At 40.6% G+C, this 21,449-nt stretch overlaps 1 protein-coding gene across 7 annotated transcripts in view; it reads left to right on the top strand.

The window, feature by feature from the left end:
- Window positions 1-21,449, top strand: part of VRK1 (VRK serine/threonine kinase 1) — a 75,263-nt gene that overhangs the window by 31,968 nt on the left and 21,846 nt on the right. For 3 of the 7 annotated variants that reach the window (XM_045073466.1, XM_045073460.1, XM_013057410.2), the window contains 7 exons: window positions 3,647-3,811; window positions 6,484-6,539; window positions 14,656-14,725; window positions 15,541-15,628; window positions 17,884-17,992; window positions 18,111-18,203; window positions 20,681-20,813. In XM_045073466.1, the coding sequence (XP_044929401.1) occupies window positions 3,652-3,811; window positions 6,484-6,539; window positions 14,656-14,725; window positions 15,541-15,628; window positions 17,884-17,992; window positions 18,111-18,203; window positions 20,681-20,813 (709 nt within the window). In that variant the 5' untranslated portion in view covers window positions 3,647-3,651. Of the gene's footprint in view, window positions 1-320; window positions 449-1,317; window positions 1,515-3,338; window positions 3,359-3,646; window positions 3,812-4,955; window positions 5,064-6,483; window positions 6,540-14,655; window positions 14,726-15,540; window positions 15,629-17,883; window positions 17,993-18,110; window positions 18,204-20,680; window positions 20,814-21,449 lie in introns of those variants that run through there. The other 4 variants (XM_045073468.1, XM_045073471.1, XM_045073477.1 and 1 more) reach the window with 4 other exon arrangements.

Genomic DNA, 21,449 nt, shown 5'->3' on the forward strand with positions numbered 1-21,449 from the left:
TGGGTTTTTTGGGCATATGTTCTCCCATTTTTTACAGTCGTACTGTATCTACTTCGTCAGAGCATCTACCCATGATGTGTTCTGTCCTCTTAGAGTCCTTGTTGAGTCTGATTCTACAAACCAGTGTCTGCTTACTGCCCACTACCAGTTCTCATGGTGACGTTTCTTTAGGCATTTTGGATATCTAAGGCTTGTTCTCTGATGGATTCTTAATTCCCTTTTTCTATGTTGAGAATGCTCTGGTCTTTATACTTGAAATTTGACTGCGTATAAAATCTTCCGGTTCTTGTTTTCTTTGTCTTAACTATGTTACTTCCCCTTTCTTTTCTGGCATAAGTGTTGCTGTCAGAGTGATGACAGTCAGATTTATTTTCCTTATAAAAGATCTGGTTTTGGCCTGGATGCTCAAAGAATACTTCTTTTCCCTGGAGTTCTGTAATTTTACAAGGTGGTATCAGAGCATGGGTTGTCCTGGGCTGATTTCTCTGTGTATGGTGTGAGATTTGAGCTTTCATTTTGTAGTTTTACTTTTTTATTTTGTTTTTTAAGTTTAGGAAAGTCTTCTTAGATTAAAGCATTTTTAGTATTTTGTTCTCTTGCTTTGATTTTCTTTGTTATGTGTTCACTGGCTTTTCTTTTTCTGCTTTCTGAATCTATGATTTTCTCTTGAAATGTTTATCTTTTTCCACCCTTTTTGATTTTTAGAGTTTTTTCCTTTTCACTTTCTATTTCTGTTAAGTCACTGTTTCAGTTGCCTTCAGTCTGATGTTCTTTCTAGTTTAGTTTTCCTCTCTTAAATGATTGTGACTAGTTATTTCCTTTTACCGTTTAGTCTCTGAGTTTTTCTAATTCTGATCTGTTAATCTTTCTATATAAAAAATTTAAGCTTGTATTGAATTATTGGTTCAGAGCTCTCAACTTTTTGGCAAGCCTGTTTCATGTATTTTTCTGCAGGAACTTTTAAGAAAATTTAGTTTGCACGGGACTAGGTTTTGTTCCTTTTCTGTTGCTGAGTTCTTCAAGCAGTTATTTTTCTTTTATGTGCAATTCGTTCTAGATGGTATAGTTCAAGTTGACTTTATGCCATTTTCTAGAGCCTCCTCTTCTGTTTTGTTTTGGTGTAGTGTTCCAAAACATGGAGGCTAACTTGACATATCTACCTTTGTATTTGAACCTTCTTTTTCCTTTCTTTGTGTTATCTTTGTGATTTTCATTTTGGATTCTGTTCCCAGCCCTTTCTCACCCACCCGGGGAGGTTTTGACCTGAGAGCTTTTCCACTGGTTGGTCCTGCGAGCAATAGAGGGCAGCCTGCTCCAGCCCCTCCAGCAGAGCCCCACACAAGCTCAGCTGGAGAACTCACGGCTGGATGTGCACGGCCCTTCCCGGCTTTGGCTACTGTTCCTACGTTCTCTCTGTGCTTCCGAGAAGTGACTTGGGGTCACTTGGGGATTCTCAAATTCACCAGAGACACCACCCTTGCTTCTGCTGCTTCCCTCACCGCTGCCGGTAGCACGTAGGTCATCTTGCTCTCTGCGACCTCTTCACCCACTCCCATTTTGCAGTTTTGTAGGGAATAGTGTCGCCTAGTTTTGTTGTGGTTGCTGTCCATTGGGTTTGAATCCTGCTCTCCAGTCGTCCTGTTTGGCTTTATGGGGGAAATCTAGGGAGATTAGACGTGGGAAAAGCCAGCCCTACCATCTTCAGTGGCAGCGAGATTTTGGACGCAGTGGTGTGTTCAGGGATTCGGCAGACTCACAGTGAGGGCCGACTCTGTGGGGCTGCTTTCAGGAAGAAGGAACAGGTTTTCCAGACTGCATTAATTGTAACAAGTAGGCTGTAGCAATAAAACTCAGAGTAAAAGGTAACCACTTAATTTGGAGGAAAAACACACTTTTTCTTGACTATAGTTTATATTGAGTGGAAGGTGAGCTAGCATATTTCTTGAAATATGGTCACTTTGGGAAAGAAATTCCGGTAAAACCCAAAAGATAGTATGGTCACTCTCTTGAGTTACAGAAAGAGGGAAAAGTTTTTTTTTCTTTTCTTTTTTTAAACGCATTTTAAATTGTCTTGGCTTCTATAAGGAAATCATCAAATAGGAGATTACTCTGATGATTTGTTACAGTGGGGTAAATTCAGAAGGCATCCGTTTTATATTTAGAAGTGCTATGCCTTGGTTTGTTCTTTTCTTCTTCTTCTTCTTCTTTTTCTGGTCTTGGTCATTTCTTGCACTCAGTCTACAACCATAGCTATAAAACTCACCTTGTCTGGTGTATTGAGTCTGGTCTGTTGTAGTTTACACTGAAACTCCATTCAGGAAGATTTTACAGTGATTAAAAATACACATTAAGAGAACTGTTTGATAGGAAGAAATAATAGCCATACTCATTTATTTTGGAGATTTGTTATTTATTATTTATTATTGTTAGAGAAGATTTCAACAATGAAAGAGGATTGGCATTCTATAGGAAAAATTAAATTTAAAAATCCCCAATAAGTTAATAAAGAGCATTTGCATGTATGGAGTTTATGTCTGTGGTGTGATAGCGGGTGGATATTTGCTAACAAAAATCCGCATCTAGTATTGTGTGTATGTACTTAGGGTATCCAGGCTCCAAAGCAAACCACCTTACATATTGTAAGTTGTCTGGTCTTAACAAACCTGTCTTTCACCTGAAGAGCCATTTCACGTGTTGCAGGCTATAGCCTCTGAGAAAAGTATTTGTTTCAAATTATTTATTTGAGAGAGAAAGAGAGAGTGAGAGACAGCGCGAGAGGGGGAAGGGGCAGAGGCACAGAGAGAAGCAGGCTCCCTCCTGAGCAGAGAGCCTATCCCCAGGACCCTGGGATTATGACCTGTGCCAAAGGCAGGTGCATAATCGTCTGAGCCACCCAGGTGTCCTCGAGAGTGTATTTGTTTTAAATCTTTTTCATTTAGTAGTTGTAGAGCTGAGAGTTTGAGCCCCCCTCGCCCACCCCCCAGTGTTTTCTCTCAGTGAGGTAAGCTACGGCTCAGGGCAGTTAAAGCCCAGAGAGAAGTGACTTGGTTACGGTCACCAGACTAACTGGTGTCATAGCTGCCCTGGAATCTGGGGCTTTTGATTCTAGCCTGGGGCAGTTTTCACTACAAAGCACTGCTTTCTCTCAATGTTACTTGGCCGTGAGTGAGAAAGGTGAACCCAGATTCACCGCCAAAAGCGTAGGGGTGAGAAGGGAAGCCTGGAGCGCCGGGTGTCGCCAGCTTTGCCTTTTCTGTGAAGCCAAATGACCAGACAGCCACCATTCCCTTGTCGCTGTCCTCTCCTCCGCTGTGGTGACTTGTAACGGTGGCCCGTGGCGTTGAGCCTGTGGAGTCCGGTTAGTCCTCAGAGCAGATTACTGTTGCTTTGCCACCTTCTAGGCACAGAGCCTCGGACAGCTTGCTAAGCTCTGCCGAGTCTTCATTTCCTCATCTGTGAGGTGGGATGATGATGTGATCTTCACGGAGGTGTGAGGTGGCTCAGGGGCTGTGTATAGAGTAGCTGCTCTTGTGTCGTCCGGCCTCTTCCACATTTGAACAGTGCCTTCGTGGCACAGAGCTTTCCTTAGTGTTTTCAAGCACTTCGAGGATTGTAATTCCGAGTGTCGCTTTCTTTCGTTTTATAGTGAAAATGCCTCGTGTAAAAGCCGCTCAAGCTGGAAGACAGGGCCCTGGAAAGAGACGACTTGCGGAAAACTTTGCCCCTGGGGAGGTGATCACTGACATGGCGAAGAAGGAGTGGAAGCTGGGCGCTCCCGTTGGCCAGGGCGGCTTTGGTTGTATATATCTCGGTAAGCGTAACCAATTCTCGAAGTAGTTTCTCAGTTGGGAGAGGTTCCTAATGATCTACATTCAACTTAATATTGTATGATTTGGCAAAAATGTATCAATGACACAGGAGTGGCCAAAAAGTTAGTTGATTGAGTCACAGTAGAAAAAGAAGGTGATGTATCTGCAGTATTGTGCTTTAGATTTTAAAGATATTGTGTAAACCTGTCCTGGTGCCGCTCATTTTCAGGCTCATTTGGATCCTCACCGCGGCAGAGACTCTTCTCTGCTGGGTCTTGTCCCTTTGCATCCCGTTGTCCACGCTGTGGCTTGAGTGACCTAGCCTAGTTGAATTTCCGGAATGGCTCCTCCCCCGCCCCCCGGCCCTGGGGATAAAGTGGCAGACACAGGAGAATGGCATAGAGACCCCCCCTCTCGTTGGTCCCTCACATTCCCTCAGGGTCTGCGCTTTGGCTGTTCTGCTGCCCTTTGCCTCTTGATCTCCATACGTGATGCTTCTCTGGTCTCATTTTTCCCAAGCTCAGGCCAGGGCAGGGACTGTCAGTTTATAGGCCCTTCGTGTCAGCCCTTTCACAGTCCTTTCCACGCTGTGCTGAAGTGACTTTTCCGTCTCAGCAGTAGGACATCTCTTCTTACTGTGTTCCTTGTGCTGACGTATTTTATAACATGACGTTTGAATGAATTATCAAGCTTCCTTTTACCCCTTTCCTCATTTGAACTGTGCAGTGTTATTGGGATACTCTCCTTATTTTGTACTCTAAATGCTTATTTAAAAAGTTCTGATCTTGCTGTGTTACTAATCAGCCTCTGAACGATGTGTCTTGGAGCTCTCACCTTTCCATTTGCCCATGGTAGTTGTTTTTGCGACTTGGTCTTCCTTCTTCTCTCTGAACTACTGTAGCTGCCATTTCTTCAAAACCCTTCTGTTCGCAGTTGGTTGGTGGTTTCTTGTTTTCCTTTGCCGTTCTCCGTCTCTCCACATCTAATGGAGAATGCCTTAGGGCTCGGGCCTAGCCTGTCTTCTTTTCTCTGGTACACTCACGCCCTAGGGGCTCTTCCAGAGTCATGGCTTTAAATGACTAGTGTTTCCATGTCAGTGACTCTCAAACTTCTTTCTCCAACTTGGGCCGTTCTTCCGAACTCAAGACTTGTATATCAACTGCCTCTTTTGCACGTGAACTTGGATGTTTACCGAGCATTTCAGACGTAAGGCTCGCCAAAGCACCAGCTCTTCCTGCAGCTTCCTCCATCTTAGTAAGTAGCAACTTCCTCTTTCCAGGTGCTTAGGCTGTAAACCTGGAGCCGTCCTTACCCCCTTTCTACCTTTTGCCCTCCTATCCAGTTGATCAACAAATTCTGTTGGCTCTTCTTTGAACGCATGTCCCCAGTGTGGCCGCTTCCCACCACCTTGACTGCCCCCATGTGCCGTCGGGGCCTGGCTGACCTCCTTGCTTCTGCCCTTGCCCTCTGCTCTCCGTTCTCCGCTAAGAAGCCTGAGGATTCTTAAGTCAGAGTCCCGTCTTGCCAGTTCTCTTCTTAGAACCTTCCCGTGGCTCTCCAGCTCAGTCATAGTGACAGGCTTCTGTCACCTGTCATGCTGGTGCTTGGTCCCTGCTGCTTTTCTGATCTGTCTCTTGTTACTCTCCACCTCACTCGCTTTTCTCCAGCTGCTTTGGCCTCCTTGCTTGCCTCAGACTTGCAGAGGCTTCCACGTCAGGGTGTTTGTGCTGGTTTGCCTGGAACGTTCTTCCCAGGTGCTTATGTGGCTTATTCCCTCATCGTCACCTCACTGTCACAGGGTGTCAGCTCCAGGGACACCCTGTCACATTTCTCTTCGGAGCTTGCAGCACATCGTCCGGCCTCGTTTTCCTGCTGTAGCACTTACTACACCATCAAGCATTCTTTATATTTTAATTGTGGTCTGTGTCCTACCACTGAAATGTTAGCTTCATAAGAGTAGTAATTATATCTCCTTGCTCGTTACTAAGTCAGTTTCCTAGAAACTGGCATATCATAGGTACTTGGTAAAAATACGTGTTTTATGAATGTGGGCAGTCTTACGTTACTGACTGGGAATACTGATTCCAGAGCACCTGTGCTTTATTTGTGTGAAATAAAATGACAGCCATGTGACAGTTATGGTGGGCACTTCAGAGTTCTAGTGCCAACATCCTGAACTATTGATACATCCTGAACTATTGAATTTCCTCTCCCAAATTAGTGCTTCTGGAACTTTAGCTCCCTTTTACCTCCCCCCTGCCCCGCCCTTCTTAGGAAAGTTCCCTGGTTTGTGAAATTTAAGAAATGTCATCAGTTACCATCCTCTTTGGACTTCACAACCTACATTAGCATATCAAAAGCCATGAGTACGTTTAAATTAAGGAAATCTTTAACTCAGAGTTTTCCATACTTAATTGATGATCGGATTGAAGATACCAGCAATTATAAAAATGCATTCCAATTTCAGACATGTTAAATCATGAAAAAAAAAAAGTCTTCAAATTGATGAAATATACTCTAATGATATGCTGAGACACATACTTGGGAACTGAAATTTATTCTATCAAGGAGTTGTAGATATACAAACCTAAAGATTAACAAAGGGTTAGTAACAGACTAATCAAAGTAATGCTACTTCTTGTTCTGATATTACGTATGTCACTTTTTCAAACAGCTGATATGAATTCTTCAAAATCGGTGGGCAGCGATGCACCTTGTGTTGTAAAAGTGGTAAGAAAATATTTTAGCTGACTTTCTTTTTTGTTGAATGGGTGTAGTGTTTATTTTATAAGGATAAAGGATATTTTATATCCTTTTTGATAACTAGAATTAATTAAACATACGGTACTACATTTTTAACAGTGTTTAATAAGACACAGAAGTATCTTAATAGTTTTAAATAATTTGAATTCAAAAAGTTCATTTCCTCTCTTTTAAATTAGAGTGACCCTAGTATTTGGGGGAAAAAAAATGAACGTAAGTATGGAGGTGTACCAATGTAGAATAAAAATATTCAGCTCATTCTTACCATTTCAACTGTATTTACAATAGGTGAGATACTTTCTTACTTACATCCCACAAGACCCTACTACTTTAATGAAACTTTACTGTATTTTATCTAGCATTTGCTTCTGAACTTCCACTCGGTCAATCTTTTTTCATTTTATTCCCAGTTTTCTTCCCTTTTACATCCATTTTAGTGAATTATATATTTAATTGTGATCACTTTGAACCTTCTTTTTGCTCAACTAATGTTGAAATTGGTTTATAATGAGTAAGGTTAACAGCATCCCATCTGATGTGAGCATACTTACACACTTACACAGCTTAGTCACTGGTGCGCTAAAAGGCATTTTAACTACTGTTTTTTGTTAAGAATATATTATGCATCTTTCTGCTTACAGACTTCCATTTCTAACTCTTCTCTCAAAGTTCTTGTGTGAAGAACATGTTTTTGTTAAATAATAGGAGAGAGAACAGGGTCTGTTATTGGGGCAAATTACTATCGTAAGTTCCCCATTTGCCCTTTTTTTCTAAGAACTACATAAGTCAGAATTATCCTGAAGTTTTGTGTGTTGGTTTGTTTTATTTCACATTCTTTTAAATGAGGAATAGATTTGATCCCTTGTGAATTAACTCTTTTGGATCTGAATTGTTTTAGTGATTGTTTTTAATCCTTTTTTTATTAAGCCATAGATTTTACAAGGAAAACCATAATAGATATTAAATAATTTGAATACTTTTGACAGGTGCATATACCTGTACAGCTTCCACCTGTATCAAAATGTACAGCATTTCTGTCAACCCAGAAAGATTTCTAATATCCTTTTTTGGTCAGACCCCTATTTCAGGGACACTTTGAGGGTTTTGTTTTGTTTTTTTTTCTGTGCTGTGGATTAGTTATTCTTGTCTAGAAGATCACATCATATAAATAGTATTATACAGGGTATACTCTTTTGTTTCTGACTTCTCATGCTCTGCAGAATGTTTAATAGGCTCATTGGTATGGTTGGTATATCAGTCACTCATTCAGTCTTACTTGTCAGAATATTATATAGACATAGTTTTTTTTTCTCCATTTCCTGTTGATTGTCAGTTTTTGGCTATTATAAATAAAGCTTTTATGAAAGTTTTTGTACAGGGTTTTTATTTTTCTTGGATAAATACCTGGAAGAAGAATTGCTGGTTTATAGGGAAGGTGTATATTTAAATCTATAAGAAAGTACCAGACAGATTTCCCAAGTGGTTGTGCCATTTTGTACCTCCGCCACTGACGGAGGAGAGATCTGGTTGCTCAGATTCTATGGAGTGTGTGGTTGTCCGCTGGGTTGGAATGTTTAGCCGCCATGATGTTGTGTGTGTAGTAAGGTCTCAGAGTTTTACCTGATGGCTCACTTTGATTAGTTTTTCCAAGTAATTGTGCGTATTGGCCATTCATGTATTTTCCTTTGTGAAGTGCCTCCTCAGTTTTTGTTTGCTTGAAAGACCTAGGTAGTTTTACTTGTTATAATTGAGTAGTAAGAAAGTTGTTCTGGATGTGGGTCCTATTCCAGATGTGTGCATTGTGAATATTTTCTCCCCGTTTGTTGTTTGCGTGTTTGTTGGTTGAATGCTTTTTGTGCACCTTTTGAGGTTGATCATAGGATTTCTCTCCTTCATTCCATTAATGTGGCAGTAATATCGACTGGTAATTTGAGTGTAAGACTTGTATTCTTAATATACACACCACTGAGTTCTGATGTCTGATACTTTATACGTAACGCTGGCATTGAATTGCCAGTATTTTGTTAAGGAATTTTCCATTTTCGATCGTGAGGGATATTGGTCTTGGTTTTATCTAATATTTCTAAATTTTAAAAATGTCCAATCTCATTGTTTGGTTTTGGCATCAGGGTTATTGGCGCCTGGTCTCCTTTTTGCCCTGTAGAACCCTGAATCACCTCCTTTTGACTCCTTGTGCCTCTGTGAGGAAAGCAGAGGCTGGTCTGGGGCTCACTGTGTTGGTTCCCCCTGCCTTTTTAAGATGTTATTTATTTATTTAAAGAGCAAGAGAGAGTGTGTGTGCAAGCGGGAGGCAGGGCCAGAGGGAGAGAGTCTCAAGCAGACTCTTTGCTGAGCGCAGAGCCTGACTCCGGGCCCAGTGTCGGGACCCTGAGATTGCGACCTGAGCTGAAACCAAGAGTCGGCTGCTCAACTGTCTGGGCCACCCACATGCGCTGATTGGTTTCCCAATTTTTATTTTATTTTTTATTTTTATTTATTTAATTTTTAAAAATATTTTATTTATTTATTTGTCAGAGAAAGAGAGAGGGAAAGCGAGCACAGGCAGACAGAGAGGCAGGCAGAGTCAGAGGGAGAAGCAGGCTCCCTGCAGAGCAAGGAGCCCGATGTGGGACTCGATCCCAGGACGCTGGGATCATGACCTGAGTCGAAGGCAGCTGCTTAACCAACTGAGCCACCCAGGCGTCCCTGTTTCCCAATTTTTAGAGGTCACAGTCTCTACTGCCTGTTCTGTCTAATGTCTGAAAGGAATGATTCCATCTGTTTTGTCCAATTTTTACATTTGTTTACAGCAGGGGGCTAATTGGCTCCCAGTTACTCTGTCAGGCCCTGATGGGTGTGTCCTGGCATTTTGCTTTTCTTTAAGCCCTTTCATTTTGGATTTTTCTTTCTCTTTATGGACTAATATTTCTTTTGAAATATTTACTTGCTGCTCTATCAGAGGAAGGAAAATTCTTACTATTAAATTGGATTGTTTATATGGAAATGCAGAATGTTATCTGCATTTGCCTTTGATATGACAGATTAAAATTAAAATCTAGGGGCAAGACCACGTTCTTCTTAGGATTTTTAAGAAGTTTCCATTGTGAGAAGAGAGCAAGTCCACTTATATATCAATGACTTCTCATAATCTTGAGGTTCAAAACATGTGGCTGGCTGTGACCACCTTCAGCTGGCTAACCTGCGCTGCCCTCCCCAGGGCCGCACCTTATGGGTAGGACTGGTGGGGCACGGTCTTTGTTCTGGAGAGCCTGAGGTTCTCCCAGCCATGGTTTGGTTTAGAATGATGATGCTCTTCTTTATTATGGGTCATTCTAAATTTCTTAGCTGTTATTTAATGTAACGTCACTTGTACTACCTGTCTTACAGAGTTATGAAAAAAATGGGTAGGGACAAGTATTTTCTAACTGCTTAATAAGGTAGTAAATTACTCTCTATTTCTAATTTTAAAGGCTTTTGTTATCAAACCTAGTTTAGCGCTCTGCATCTCTCCTGTCTCCTAATTTAGTTCTGTTTCCATTGGCTGGTATTACTCCTTCTCTTTGTAATGAGGACAATGATAAATATTCAGTCAATTTCTCTTTTGCATTTAATATCTCAGTAACATTTTCAGTGCGGTAGTTTGTCTGTGATCCTGGAAGAATGCCATAAACAAATCAGTGTTACTGACGCTTCCTTTTCTCTCTCAGGGAGAGCCCAGTAGCTGCTAGTGCTGATTCCTTTCCGGATCCTCATCCCCTCTGAACTCCTTGAAACTCCAGTAGCATTCATTCTGTTTACATTTATTTTTACCATTTCAGATGTTAATATCCTTCCCAGACCACAGTTGCTTTTAATCTTGTGTTTTTTTCCTTAGCTGGATTTCAAGTTGTTTTGTTTTGTAAATTATTTTATTGTTCTTGTTGTAAACTTGTTTTCTTTATGACGTTTATAAATGCCTGCTTAATTCTGAAAACTTTGTAACTGTAATTTCCCAGCACCTTTTGATTTCATGGGGCCACCCACTTTCATCTGTGGTCTGTGTCTTTTCAAGTAGCATCATTTGCCTTCACTTGTGACGTGCTGTGACTTAGCTCTGTCCACAACTACTCTGTAAGTCTTTGCTCTCAGAGCTTTATAATATTAAAGGTGGAAATGGTTTGTCAAACACAAACCTGTAAAATGAGTGTCAGTTCTTTCCAGGATGAAAATCAACTGCTTATGAACATTTGTCATTTGAAACATTAGGGTCTATTAAAAATCATGTTTACAAAGAACGGGTACTACTCTTTGGGGACATTTCATAAGTGATTACTGGGAAAAAAAAGCAAAATACAAAACTATATGTAGTATGGAGGTAATTTTATAAAATAGCCATATATGTGAAGAAAATATGTCAAAATATTTCCAAATTTTCTAGCATAAGCACATATATTATCTTTGGAGGAAAATCACCTTAGCAAATGTTATTTTAAAAATAATGGAAGACTGGGGCACCTGGGTGGCTCATTTGGTTAAGTGTTTGCCTTCAGCTCAGGTCATGATCTCGGGGTCCTGGGAGGGAGCCCAGATAAGCCTTCCTGCTCAGCTGGGAGTCTGCTTCTCCCTCTCCTTTGGTGCATGCGTGTTCTCTCTCTCTCTCTCTCTCTCTCTCTCAGATAAATAAATAAATAAATCTTAAAAAAATAGTTGAAGGCACGTTGATTTTTAATGTGAAATTAGACTTAATAATGCAGTGGCATATCAAATCAAACAGTGGTTCTCTACTGAGAAGTAGAGTGTATACCGCAGTGGTAGTGCGCTATAATCAGAATCTCTGAATGCAGAGCCTGGTTATTGGTATTTTTAGTAAAGCTCCCCAGGGGATTCTTTTGTGCCTCAAGGTTGAGAACCGCTGGTAGAGTGTGGTGCACAGAGCACCTTAATTATTTTCTGTGGAATCATGCGTGCTCCTGTGTACCTTTGGGGATCCTTTCTTTTCAGTGGAGATGGCAGGTAGCCTGTGCTTCTGTTAGGGCTTCCCCTTCAGGTGGAAGATTTGTCAGAAGACGTGGTGCTGCTAATACGGGTCCCTGCTCTGTGAAAGTTAACTCTGGTTAACCTGCAGATTCCTACATTTGGTCTGGAAATGAAGTGATGACAGACATATTCAAGATAGATATTTAGGTACATACTAAGTATTTTCTTTCTCCTACCAAATGACCACTCTGGTTTTGCTTAGGGCCTTAGTCTGTGTTGACTTAGGGAACAGCCTCAGAGCCATGGTGCTAAGGTCACCAGAGATGGTAAACTTGTATACTTTGCCTTTAGATAACTGAGACACCCTGTCTGTATTTTCTCTCAGGAAAGATGATGTGCCCCGAGAAATGGGAAATTGGTAATAAGTTGGATAATGCAAGAAGAAAAAAATACTCTTGTGTTTTCTTGTTAACAGCCTTGATAACAAATTAGTTTTCAGTTATACTCTCCTTTTGCAGTCATGTCAGTGAGCTCAGAGCAGAACTGAGGGGGAGGGCGGACTTTTGGGTCTTGTACCCCAACAGTTCTTTATATTGTGGTCACTTTGAATGGACATAAAGTCTTTATTTCAAAGTTCCCTGGCAAGAAGTTTGCAGACTGATGTTTAATTTCTTTCACTGACTTTATGAGAAGTGACCTGAATTTTCAATTCATATATCATAATTTTTTGGTAGGAAGGGGAAACTTTATACAGCTTCAATTTTAAATGGCAGCCAGTTGCTTTTAGAGGGTGCCATTGAAATATATCACATTTTAATTTTTTTCTGTTGTCATCTTCATTTTGACACTTAGAAGTCTTAAAGAAACGTTTAGTGATATTCTAGTTAAAATGTCAGTCCCAATTTCTTTTCTAAATCTTGGCTATTATAGAGTTGGCAAAGTATTTTAGATTTGAAATATGTTAATAAAATTTTAGTTATGAGTTAAGGTATTTTTCTTCCACAGAAATAGCGAGCTTTGGCCAGAGTGCAATGCCAAGGAAGTAGCTCCTTTATTTTGTTATAATGGAACCTTATTGGATTAGAAAAAAGTATGAAATGAGCTCAAAGAGCCTTCATTGTAGTGGGGCTTTCATTATAATAGTCTGATTTATATAGGTTGATTCTTATTATTATAAGTTTAATAAATTATTGCCCAAAGGGAAGCTTGGAAATTAAAGTTGATATGACATAGGTTGAAACGGAATGAATCAGAATTTTATACTGATGGTAATAAGCCAGGATTTGTCTTAGGAAAACCTCTTTCAAACCTGAATTATATGAATAAGCTATTCTAAAAGTTAGCCTTTGGAGAGTAACTTCACCAAAACGTCTTCTCTTGAATTTCCACTACTTTCTTCATTTCTTTCACTGAGACTGCTGCTCCTGCTGAAGGCCTGCTTTGGGTCCTGAGCAGGAGCAGGTGTCTGTCCAGAGAGCATCGATGCCAAGGAATGAGCCACAGGTTATGGTGAAGCTTGAGGTACTGAGTCCAAAGATGAGGGACTTGCATTCATAGCTTATGTGTAGGTTAGTTTCTATTTCTTAAGAGGTGATGAGATGCCAAGCCCTGTGTACCATTCTGTTTCAAGGCTGGGCTGACAAGTATACTCACCTGGAACAAGGCACGTTTATTTTCAGGTTCTGGTCCATGTGTTGGTTATGCATGTTGCCTGTTTGCTGTTGACTGCTTTTTCTTAGCTAGTTGCTGCCCGGTTCCTTGCAGATTGGCTGACCCGTCTTCCTATATGCACTTTAACTGGGGATTCCTGAAGCTAGTGGGCCTCATGGTCATTTCTTCTAACGTTCTGCTGACCTTGCAACTCCAGCTACACGGCTCTTCTGTCCAAGATAACTTTCTTCCTATATTTCCTAAAGGAAAAGCAGTCCTATAATTAGTTTAGAAATGTTAGCTTCCTCGTTCAAAGGTTTCACTGCTTTTCAGAATTTTCCTTGGGTTCTTGATAAACAAGATAATACCAACAGAAATGATCAACGTGACATACAAACCACTTTTTTTTTTTTTTTAAAGATTTTATTTATTTATTTGACAGACCGAGATCATAGGTAGGCAGAGAGGCAGGCAGAGAGAGGGGGAAGGGAAACAGGCTCCCTGCTGAGCAGAGAGCCGGATGCAATGTGGGGCTTGATCCCAGGACCTTGGGATCATGATCTGAGCCGAAGGCAGAGGTTTTAACCCACTGAGCTACCCAGGTGCCCACAAACCACTTTTGATTCAGATACAATTTACTATTTAAGAAGTCCACAAAATTGTAATATCTTTTTTATCTTTCCATGTCTATTTAACAAGGCGCAAAACTCCCAGCAGGCTGATATTTCTTGTTTGTCCATGCCTTTTTGTGCTATATATATAATTCTTTACAAATCATTTTAACTGTTAGTAGCCTTTAAAATGTAAAATGAATGTAGTCCGGTAAAGTTGGTGGGAAACAGTTATTACCGAGCCCTGGTTTCCTCTTGTCTTTGAATTCTCACGTGGGAAGGTAATCGTGGGGCTCCTTAGTTTGAAGAAGGCAGGAATCAGCGTCAGCAAGGAAGAGATGCCACTAAGTGCACGGTGCTTGCTTGGGGCTCTGGAGTTCCAGAAGATTCCCTTTGTGACCAGGTTGGTGTCTGCCAGTCCTGATCAACTAGATACAACTGTACTGAGAAACAGGGAATAGCGTTGGATTTTGCCACCAATTGGCTAAGTCAGGTATTGGAATTTTATTGGATCTCAGAAACATCTGGTAGCCCCTTGGTTCACATGGTTGCCAATCATTGCTTTAACAAAGATGAAAATGAGTTTAAAGATTTTTCTTAAACTTCTGCAAAGACGGAGCTGTTTATCTGATTTTGAACATGTTATCACTTACAGAAATGGACTTTGAGAAAAATATAAGATTCACGGACTCTTCTGAGAATATCTAAAATGTTTTGAAAGAGTGTGTGCCATAAATATAGTTACAAACTTAAGTATCACAATTACATTGGAAAGAAACATTGACGTTAGTGTTCTTTGAAGTTTCATTGAAAATGACTCCATAATGTTAATGACTGCTAGCGCCAATAACCTCTTATGTTTTAAGGAGCCCAGTGACAACGGACCTCTCTTTACTGAACTGAAGTTCTACCAGCGAGCTGCCAAACCAGAGCAAAGTAAGGAACACAGCACACATATGTCTACCTTGTTCAAGTGACTGCTACTTGTTGTGTGAAGTCAAGACAAGAGCACTGGATCTGATATTATGATGCTCTGTTATATTTATTTTTCACTTTTTAAGTAAATTTCATTTTAATGAGATTTGTATGAAAGAATTTTGATCTCTTATTGGGTTTGATATGATAAGATTTCATGTATGTTGATATAGAATAAAGTTAGTTATAGGATATAGGATTTAGGAAATATCATAAAAATTTGAGAAATAATCCTAATTCATGCACGGGACTCCCAGTCTTTTTAAGAATTTTTTCTAAACTTTGGAGAACCTAACCTGGGTGGAGGGGAGATGCTGTAATCCATGACTTAGAACAGCCCGCAGGGAGGAGGGCAGGACCTCTTCAAGCTCCTACCACCCCTTGAGCATCATTTCCCGGTTACTGACCTTTAGAAATGAGGTAAACAGCTTCTAGGTTAGGTAAAAAGTAAGTCTTTCTGGAGAAGTGAGTAACCATTTACATCATTAGAGCTTGTATCGACAACTGGCATGCTGTGGTTGGATTTTCTTTTTTTTAAATGTCTATCGGAGATTTTTCATTTTAAAGACAATGTTTAGAGCACGATAAAATTTTATGTGTTAATAAAAATGCTTTGATTGAAAGGTACTTGTTATTTGTTATTATAATGTATTGTTCACGTTTTTATGAAAAAAAGATGAAATCTTATTACATGTACAAGTACATTCTGCTCTTAATGATTTAAAAAATCATGTAGAAGAAAAGTGAAATCACAGGCCTGTGTTTTTAACTTGTAGTTCAGAAGTGGATTCGTACCCATAAACTGAAGTACCTGGGTGTTCCTAAGTATTGGGGGTCTGGCCTACATGATAAAAACGGAAAGAGGTAAAAATTTGCATGCTTTATGTTTCTTCTCCCTCTTTTGAGCACTCACTGTCCACGGTTTACTAAGCACCTGCGTTTCTGCTGGGTCTCCCTCTGGGCTGTGGGGCACGCACTTGGCAGAGACGAACAGGACATGAGCCCTAGTCCGGAGGACTTGTGTGGAGCACTGGCACCTGCCTGGAGCCCAGCTGACGAGCAGGAACAGAGCAGATGCACCCTGCATTTTCTCCTCTTACAAATAAGCAAGCAAGCAGACAAGAACTCCCATGTCATTTATGTATGGGAAAGGGAGCCCTTCAGGCTTCAGTTTGGCCTTTTGTATTAGATACACGATCTGCCCACAGCAGCGTCCTCTTTGTGATGTTTCAGTGTAGCTGGTGAGAGAAAACAAAACACGTATGAGACAATTACAGCCACGAAGTGCTACTAAACTCGGTGACTCTGATTTGTTCATGTCTTAGGAGTTCTGAGATTGGAGAGAGAACATTGCTGGCACTGCTGAGTTGGAGAAAACCTCCCGTGCTTTGGTGCATGATTGACATTTTTAAAAATACTTGCATGAATGAATGGAACTTCCTGGAGTAAGGCTGGCAGCCGTCCGAGGAGTAGATTTAGTTCGGCCCTGGGGGTGTATTGGTTAGGGTGCTTTCAGCTGTAAGTAAAGGAAAACTTTGATTCTGCTCTCTGATGGGACTCTCGGGGGCCCAGGTTCCTTGCCCTTTTGCCCTCCTCCTCTTGGCTTGGTGCTGTATTAATTCTCCACTGTGTGGCCTCAGGTGGCTGCCCCATTTCTGGGCATCACATGCAGACAGACACAGCAGCCCACGGCAGTAGGAGGTATTGCTTGTTGTGTGTTTTCCTTTCCTGGCAAAGGAACTTCCCTTCTCATGTTTCTTGGTCTGGGTTTTATCGGTGCTCATTGTTAAACCTGCCACGGGCAGGGGTTGAGCGATCAAGTGACTGGCACGGTGAAGCACGTGGCCGTGTGGCAGAGGATGGACTGCTTGGGTGCAGTTGCTGCTCCGTTGGAAGGGGTGGAGAGGAGAGGTAGTTGCTGGGTGGGCAGCCCACGCTATTTTATGTTTGGAAGTTCTTATCCTGTATTTGTATCTCTTAGGAAATAGGATGAATTTACTGAAATGACAGCTTTTTTTTACATATGGTTTTGCTGGGACAAGTCTCTATAGTTTTTATGAAAATTTCTGGAGAAGTAGGATAGAACTGGGAATAATTACACATATAGCAGGGGTTCTACATCCGAAGTAATTAGAATAGTGCCGTGTACAGAAGGCTTCAGTCCATGCTCACTGTTGTTATGATGGTCATCACTCATCTTAGCCCAGCTGGAAGGGACATTACGAATGTGGTCTTAGTTTTTACTGATTTATGGAGTGATTTAACCAGACGAGTCAGAATCTGGAAAACCAGATAGAGATAAAAGTGATCCTCAGAGCATACAGTGAACTGTGTTACTGGAGTGAGGTGTTGCTCTTCGGATACTCATAGAAATGGCACTTATGATTGTCGAATGTTGGAATTTGAGTGCCAGAAAAGACCTCAGCACGCATGAGACCCCACGCTGTCATTCAGTACCTATGGGAATTGGGGCTTACAGAAGTAATGTGACTCGGCCAAGGTGACATAGTGGGTTTGTGGCAAAAGCAGAAATTTGCCCGTTTCCCCAGGATATTTGTTCTTCTTCCTTTGAGTATTTAACATACAGCCCCTTTATACCTTTTACATAATTTTATGGAATTGAGTTATTGTGACGGCATCTCTTTATAGTCTCAATTTTAGTAAAATGTTAGTACTGCCAAAATGTACCCTAAAAGTAAAGAAAAACAGTCACAGACAACGAGCTAAATACAGAAACATAAATTAACTTTGGTTTGGGGAAAATCTGTGATACCAGTCTTCCACGGATTGTTTTATCTTTCCTGTGAATGAATCTGCCAGCGTCTTGTCTGTGGACTGATCACCTCCTGTTGACCAGTGTCTCAGGAAGCTCCCTGGCTGCCACCAGGAGGAGGCCCTCCAGGCAGCACCGGGAAACACTCCCAACTCTTGAGCTTTCTAGTTGGAAGAAGGGGTTTCAAACATTTGTCTTCTTTCCTTCTCTCTCCTTTCTTTCCCTTTCATTCTGCTCTCCCACTAAACATGGCCTTGGAAAAATTACTGTCAAGGGAGACTGGTCACCGCAAAGTAGGTTTTTTCGAGTTCTTTTTAGTTCATTGACTTTTCTTGTTTGTCTTTAGTTACAGGTTTATGATAATGGATCGCTTTGGGAGTGACCTTCAGAAAATATATGAAGCAAATGCCAGAAGGTTTTCTCGGAAAACTGTCTTGCAGCTAAGCTTGAGAATTGTATGTGAGCTACATTCCTCTTGTTTTAATCCAGTAAAGGCGAGTTGTGTTGAAGCTCGGTCCTCTGCTGGCTGGTGCTAGGTACTGCATTAATTTATTCTATATGATGCTTTCATAGCTGGATATTCTGGAATATATTCATGAGCATGAGTATGTACATGGAGATATCAAGGCCTCAAATCTTCTTTTGAGCTACAAGAATCCTGACCAGGTAGTTTTATTAACTTTAATTTCTACTATTTAAAAGCTGTTGTTTGAAAACAAATATGGTTGCTTTGAACTTTTGAACTTGTGCAGAAGTTTTACTTTTTGGAGTAGATATGGTAATAATAATATTTCTTCTTGACACTTTTATCTAGTTAACATTCTACACTTTTGATGCGATTTGTTGGCACTTTATCAAGTTGGCTATTTTGCCCTAAATAATATTCAGAAGAAGTGCTTGTGATACAAAATGAATTTCAAATAGCTATTTGGGGGTGGAAGCTTAAAATTATATAGTGCACCGATGAATTATGTTTGCTTGTCTGCTTTGTCATTTTTTTATTTCCTTTGTTCAAGAAATCCATCAAATATAAGTGTTCTGTTACTTGGAAAATTTGGTGTTTAACATGTTGATTATTCAAATCAATTGGTTTACAGAAATATCTTAGCTGTCTAAATTTGTATACCCTTAGTGTTTAGAATTCAAATGTGCATTTTTTTTAGTTTATTGCATTCACTTTGTAATTTTTACTTTTTAAGGAAAAGAGAAAAGCTAGTGTTATTATACCTTTATTCAGATCAGTTGAGTTGGAATAGAGGGGTTTATACAATTTTCTTGAAGCTGTTTGCACAATTTTGGTTAAAGTAAGGTTTGGTTGGCACTCCTGGTCAGGCCACTGCATGGGATCGCTCCCATGTGTGTTCTTGCGTCTTATTGATGCTGTATAAGAAAGGGTTGTTTACATATTTTAAGTGTGTTTATGTTGACATTCCATTTTATTTTTTTCCCTCAAACCAGTCTTTAACTTTGTCTCGCCCAGCTTGCCCTTTTTCCTTCGCCTTCCCTTTCATCCTGCCGTCTCAGGTATTGCCCCATCCCCTGTCTCTGTCATGCTGGCGGTCAGGATCTCCGTGTACAACAGAGGAAAGTTGCTTACCTCTAGCATGCTCACAGGGAAATCTTACAGGCGCTCAGAGGACTCCCAGATATCTTGTGGTAGATGTTTTTAAAAAGGTTAAAAGTGAGCGAGCAAACAGGACACACTGAGAACCTGAACCAGGATTCCATTAATTGAAATGAACTGGAGGTATACAATGTAATAAATAAAAATATAGTTCAGTTTGCAGTTAGCTAAAATATGCTGCCTCTTGTTTATAGGAAAATATTTTTGCAGCTCTGTTATCTTTCGGGCATATGCTTTGGATGGGATTATTTTTCTGGTGTTAGATGTGTGTGCTAGATCCGTCCCCATATTTTTACTTCAGTTTCCTCTTGTGATCACATGCATACATTTCTGAGACAGTTACCCAGAATTGGAGATGTGGTATGTGACTATGGAGTTGAAGAAAGCCAAATTTACTGGCTTTGTATGCTCATCAGACCCACACGTACATGCCCACAAATATGTGCTATTAAATATTAAAATTTAGTTTCAATTATGAAACTTGACTTTTTTAAAAAAAATTATTTATTTATTTATTTGACAGAGAGACAGAGAGAGAGAGAGAGATATCACAAGTAGGCAGAGCAGCAGGCAGAGAGAGAGAGGGAGAAGCAGGCTCACCACTGAGTAGAGAGCCCAATGTGGGCCTTGATCCCAGGACCCAGGAATCATGACCCAAGCCAAAGGCAGAAGCTTAACCCACTGAGCCACCCAGGCACCCGAAACTTGACTTTAATATATAATATTTAAATGGAGATAAGAGTCTTAGCTGAAGGTTATTCAGATCATTATGTTGTCTGAGATATTTTTGTGAAATGAATTGGTAAACTGATTACTTCATAAGTGGAGGAGCAGAAGAATAGAAAATAATTAATGTATCATGTGTCATCTAAGTCAGTAGTCTTATACTTAGTGTGGGGCTGTTGTTTTGCAACAAGTATTGGTTTCCTCTGTGCTCAATTGTGTTTTGGACTCTGAAGAAAAAAGTATAAGATTTTTAGTCTTTGCTCAAGTTAAGGAAACGGGATTAATTACAAGTATAATATATTTACCTTAAAGAAGTATACAGAGTCAGGTGATATTATCTGGACTGTAGTGATGTGGGCATTCAGCATTTTTCTTGAAATAAAAGGTTTTTCAGAATTGGGGCACGTGCGTGGCAAAGTCAGTTAATTGTCTGATCTTGGTTTTGGCTCAGGTCATGATCTCAGGGTCCTGAGATCAAGCCCTGCATTGGGCTCTGCACTCAGCATGGGGTCTGCTTAAGACTCTCTCTCCCTGCGCCCCTCCCTGCCTAGGCACTCATGCACCCACTCTTTCTCACCCTAAAAATAAATAAATAAATCTTAAAAAAAAGAAAGTCTTTCAGGATTAAGTATTTGCTATTTTTAGCATATTGGATTTCACCTGTTCGGGGTACAATGTTGTGGTCCTGCAAAGGAATCCACCCTTGAAAGAGAGTATTTTGTCTCTGGGCCATAAAGGAGTGTATGTGCAATCATTTTGACTTTGATTTTTCTTGGTGCTTGGACATTTGTAGGTGTACTTGGTAGATTACGGCCTTGCTTACCGGTATTGCCCAGAAGGAATCCATAAAGAATACAAAGAAGACCCCAAAAGATGTCACGATGGCACTATTGAATTCACCAGCATCGACGCACACAAGGGTGTCGGTATGTCAACAGTGCCTGACCAAGAAATAGGCTAACATTTCCCTTGAAGTCCTACATAGTTCTTAATTTTGTACAAACAAACAAGCAGATAAATCAGAATTGCAGAGGCAGGATAGGGTGGGGCAAGGGTGGGGGCAGGAGGCTGGACTCCTGGAGTTGCGTAATAGGGCCAACAGGGCCTTTCCCTGGTGGTCTTCTGTCCTCGCCTGTAGCAGGAAAGGTGGTTCGGTCAGCTCACTGAGGATTTCTTTTTGGTTCTGTTTAGCTTAGTCAAATGGAGGGTGTTTTTTTTCCCCCCTTAAAAGTCTGTCAGTTTCTTATGCAGCCACAGTTTTGTAGCAGACAGACTGACTTTGTCACCTCTGAAGTCAGCCTGTTCCTTTAGCAGGTGTTTTGCCTTTCTGTGCCCAGCACTGTGGAGGAGCCAAGACCCCCAGCTCTCTGGGCTTCTCTGTAGCTTATAGCATTTTGGTGTCTTTGAGCTTTCCAAGGACAGTATTAAATGTGTCTCTGTATAATAATTTATTTCCTAGACCAATAGTCTTAGTTTGCAACTCTAGAGTTTGCTAGTTGGATTTTAAAGTAAGTTGTTAGTTGGATGTAAATTCATATTTTCATATTGCCCAATATTTATTC

Source organism: Mustela putorius, unplaced genomic scaffold, assembly GCF_011764305.1.
Source record: "Mustela putorius furo isolate JIRA1106 unplaced genomic scaffold, ASM1176430v1.1 tig00000129_pilon_pilon_pilon, whole genome shotgun sequence".
Lineage (NCBI taxonomy): Eukaryota > Metazoa > Chordata > Mammalia > Carnivora > Mustelidae > Mustela > Mustela putorius.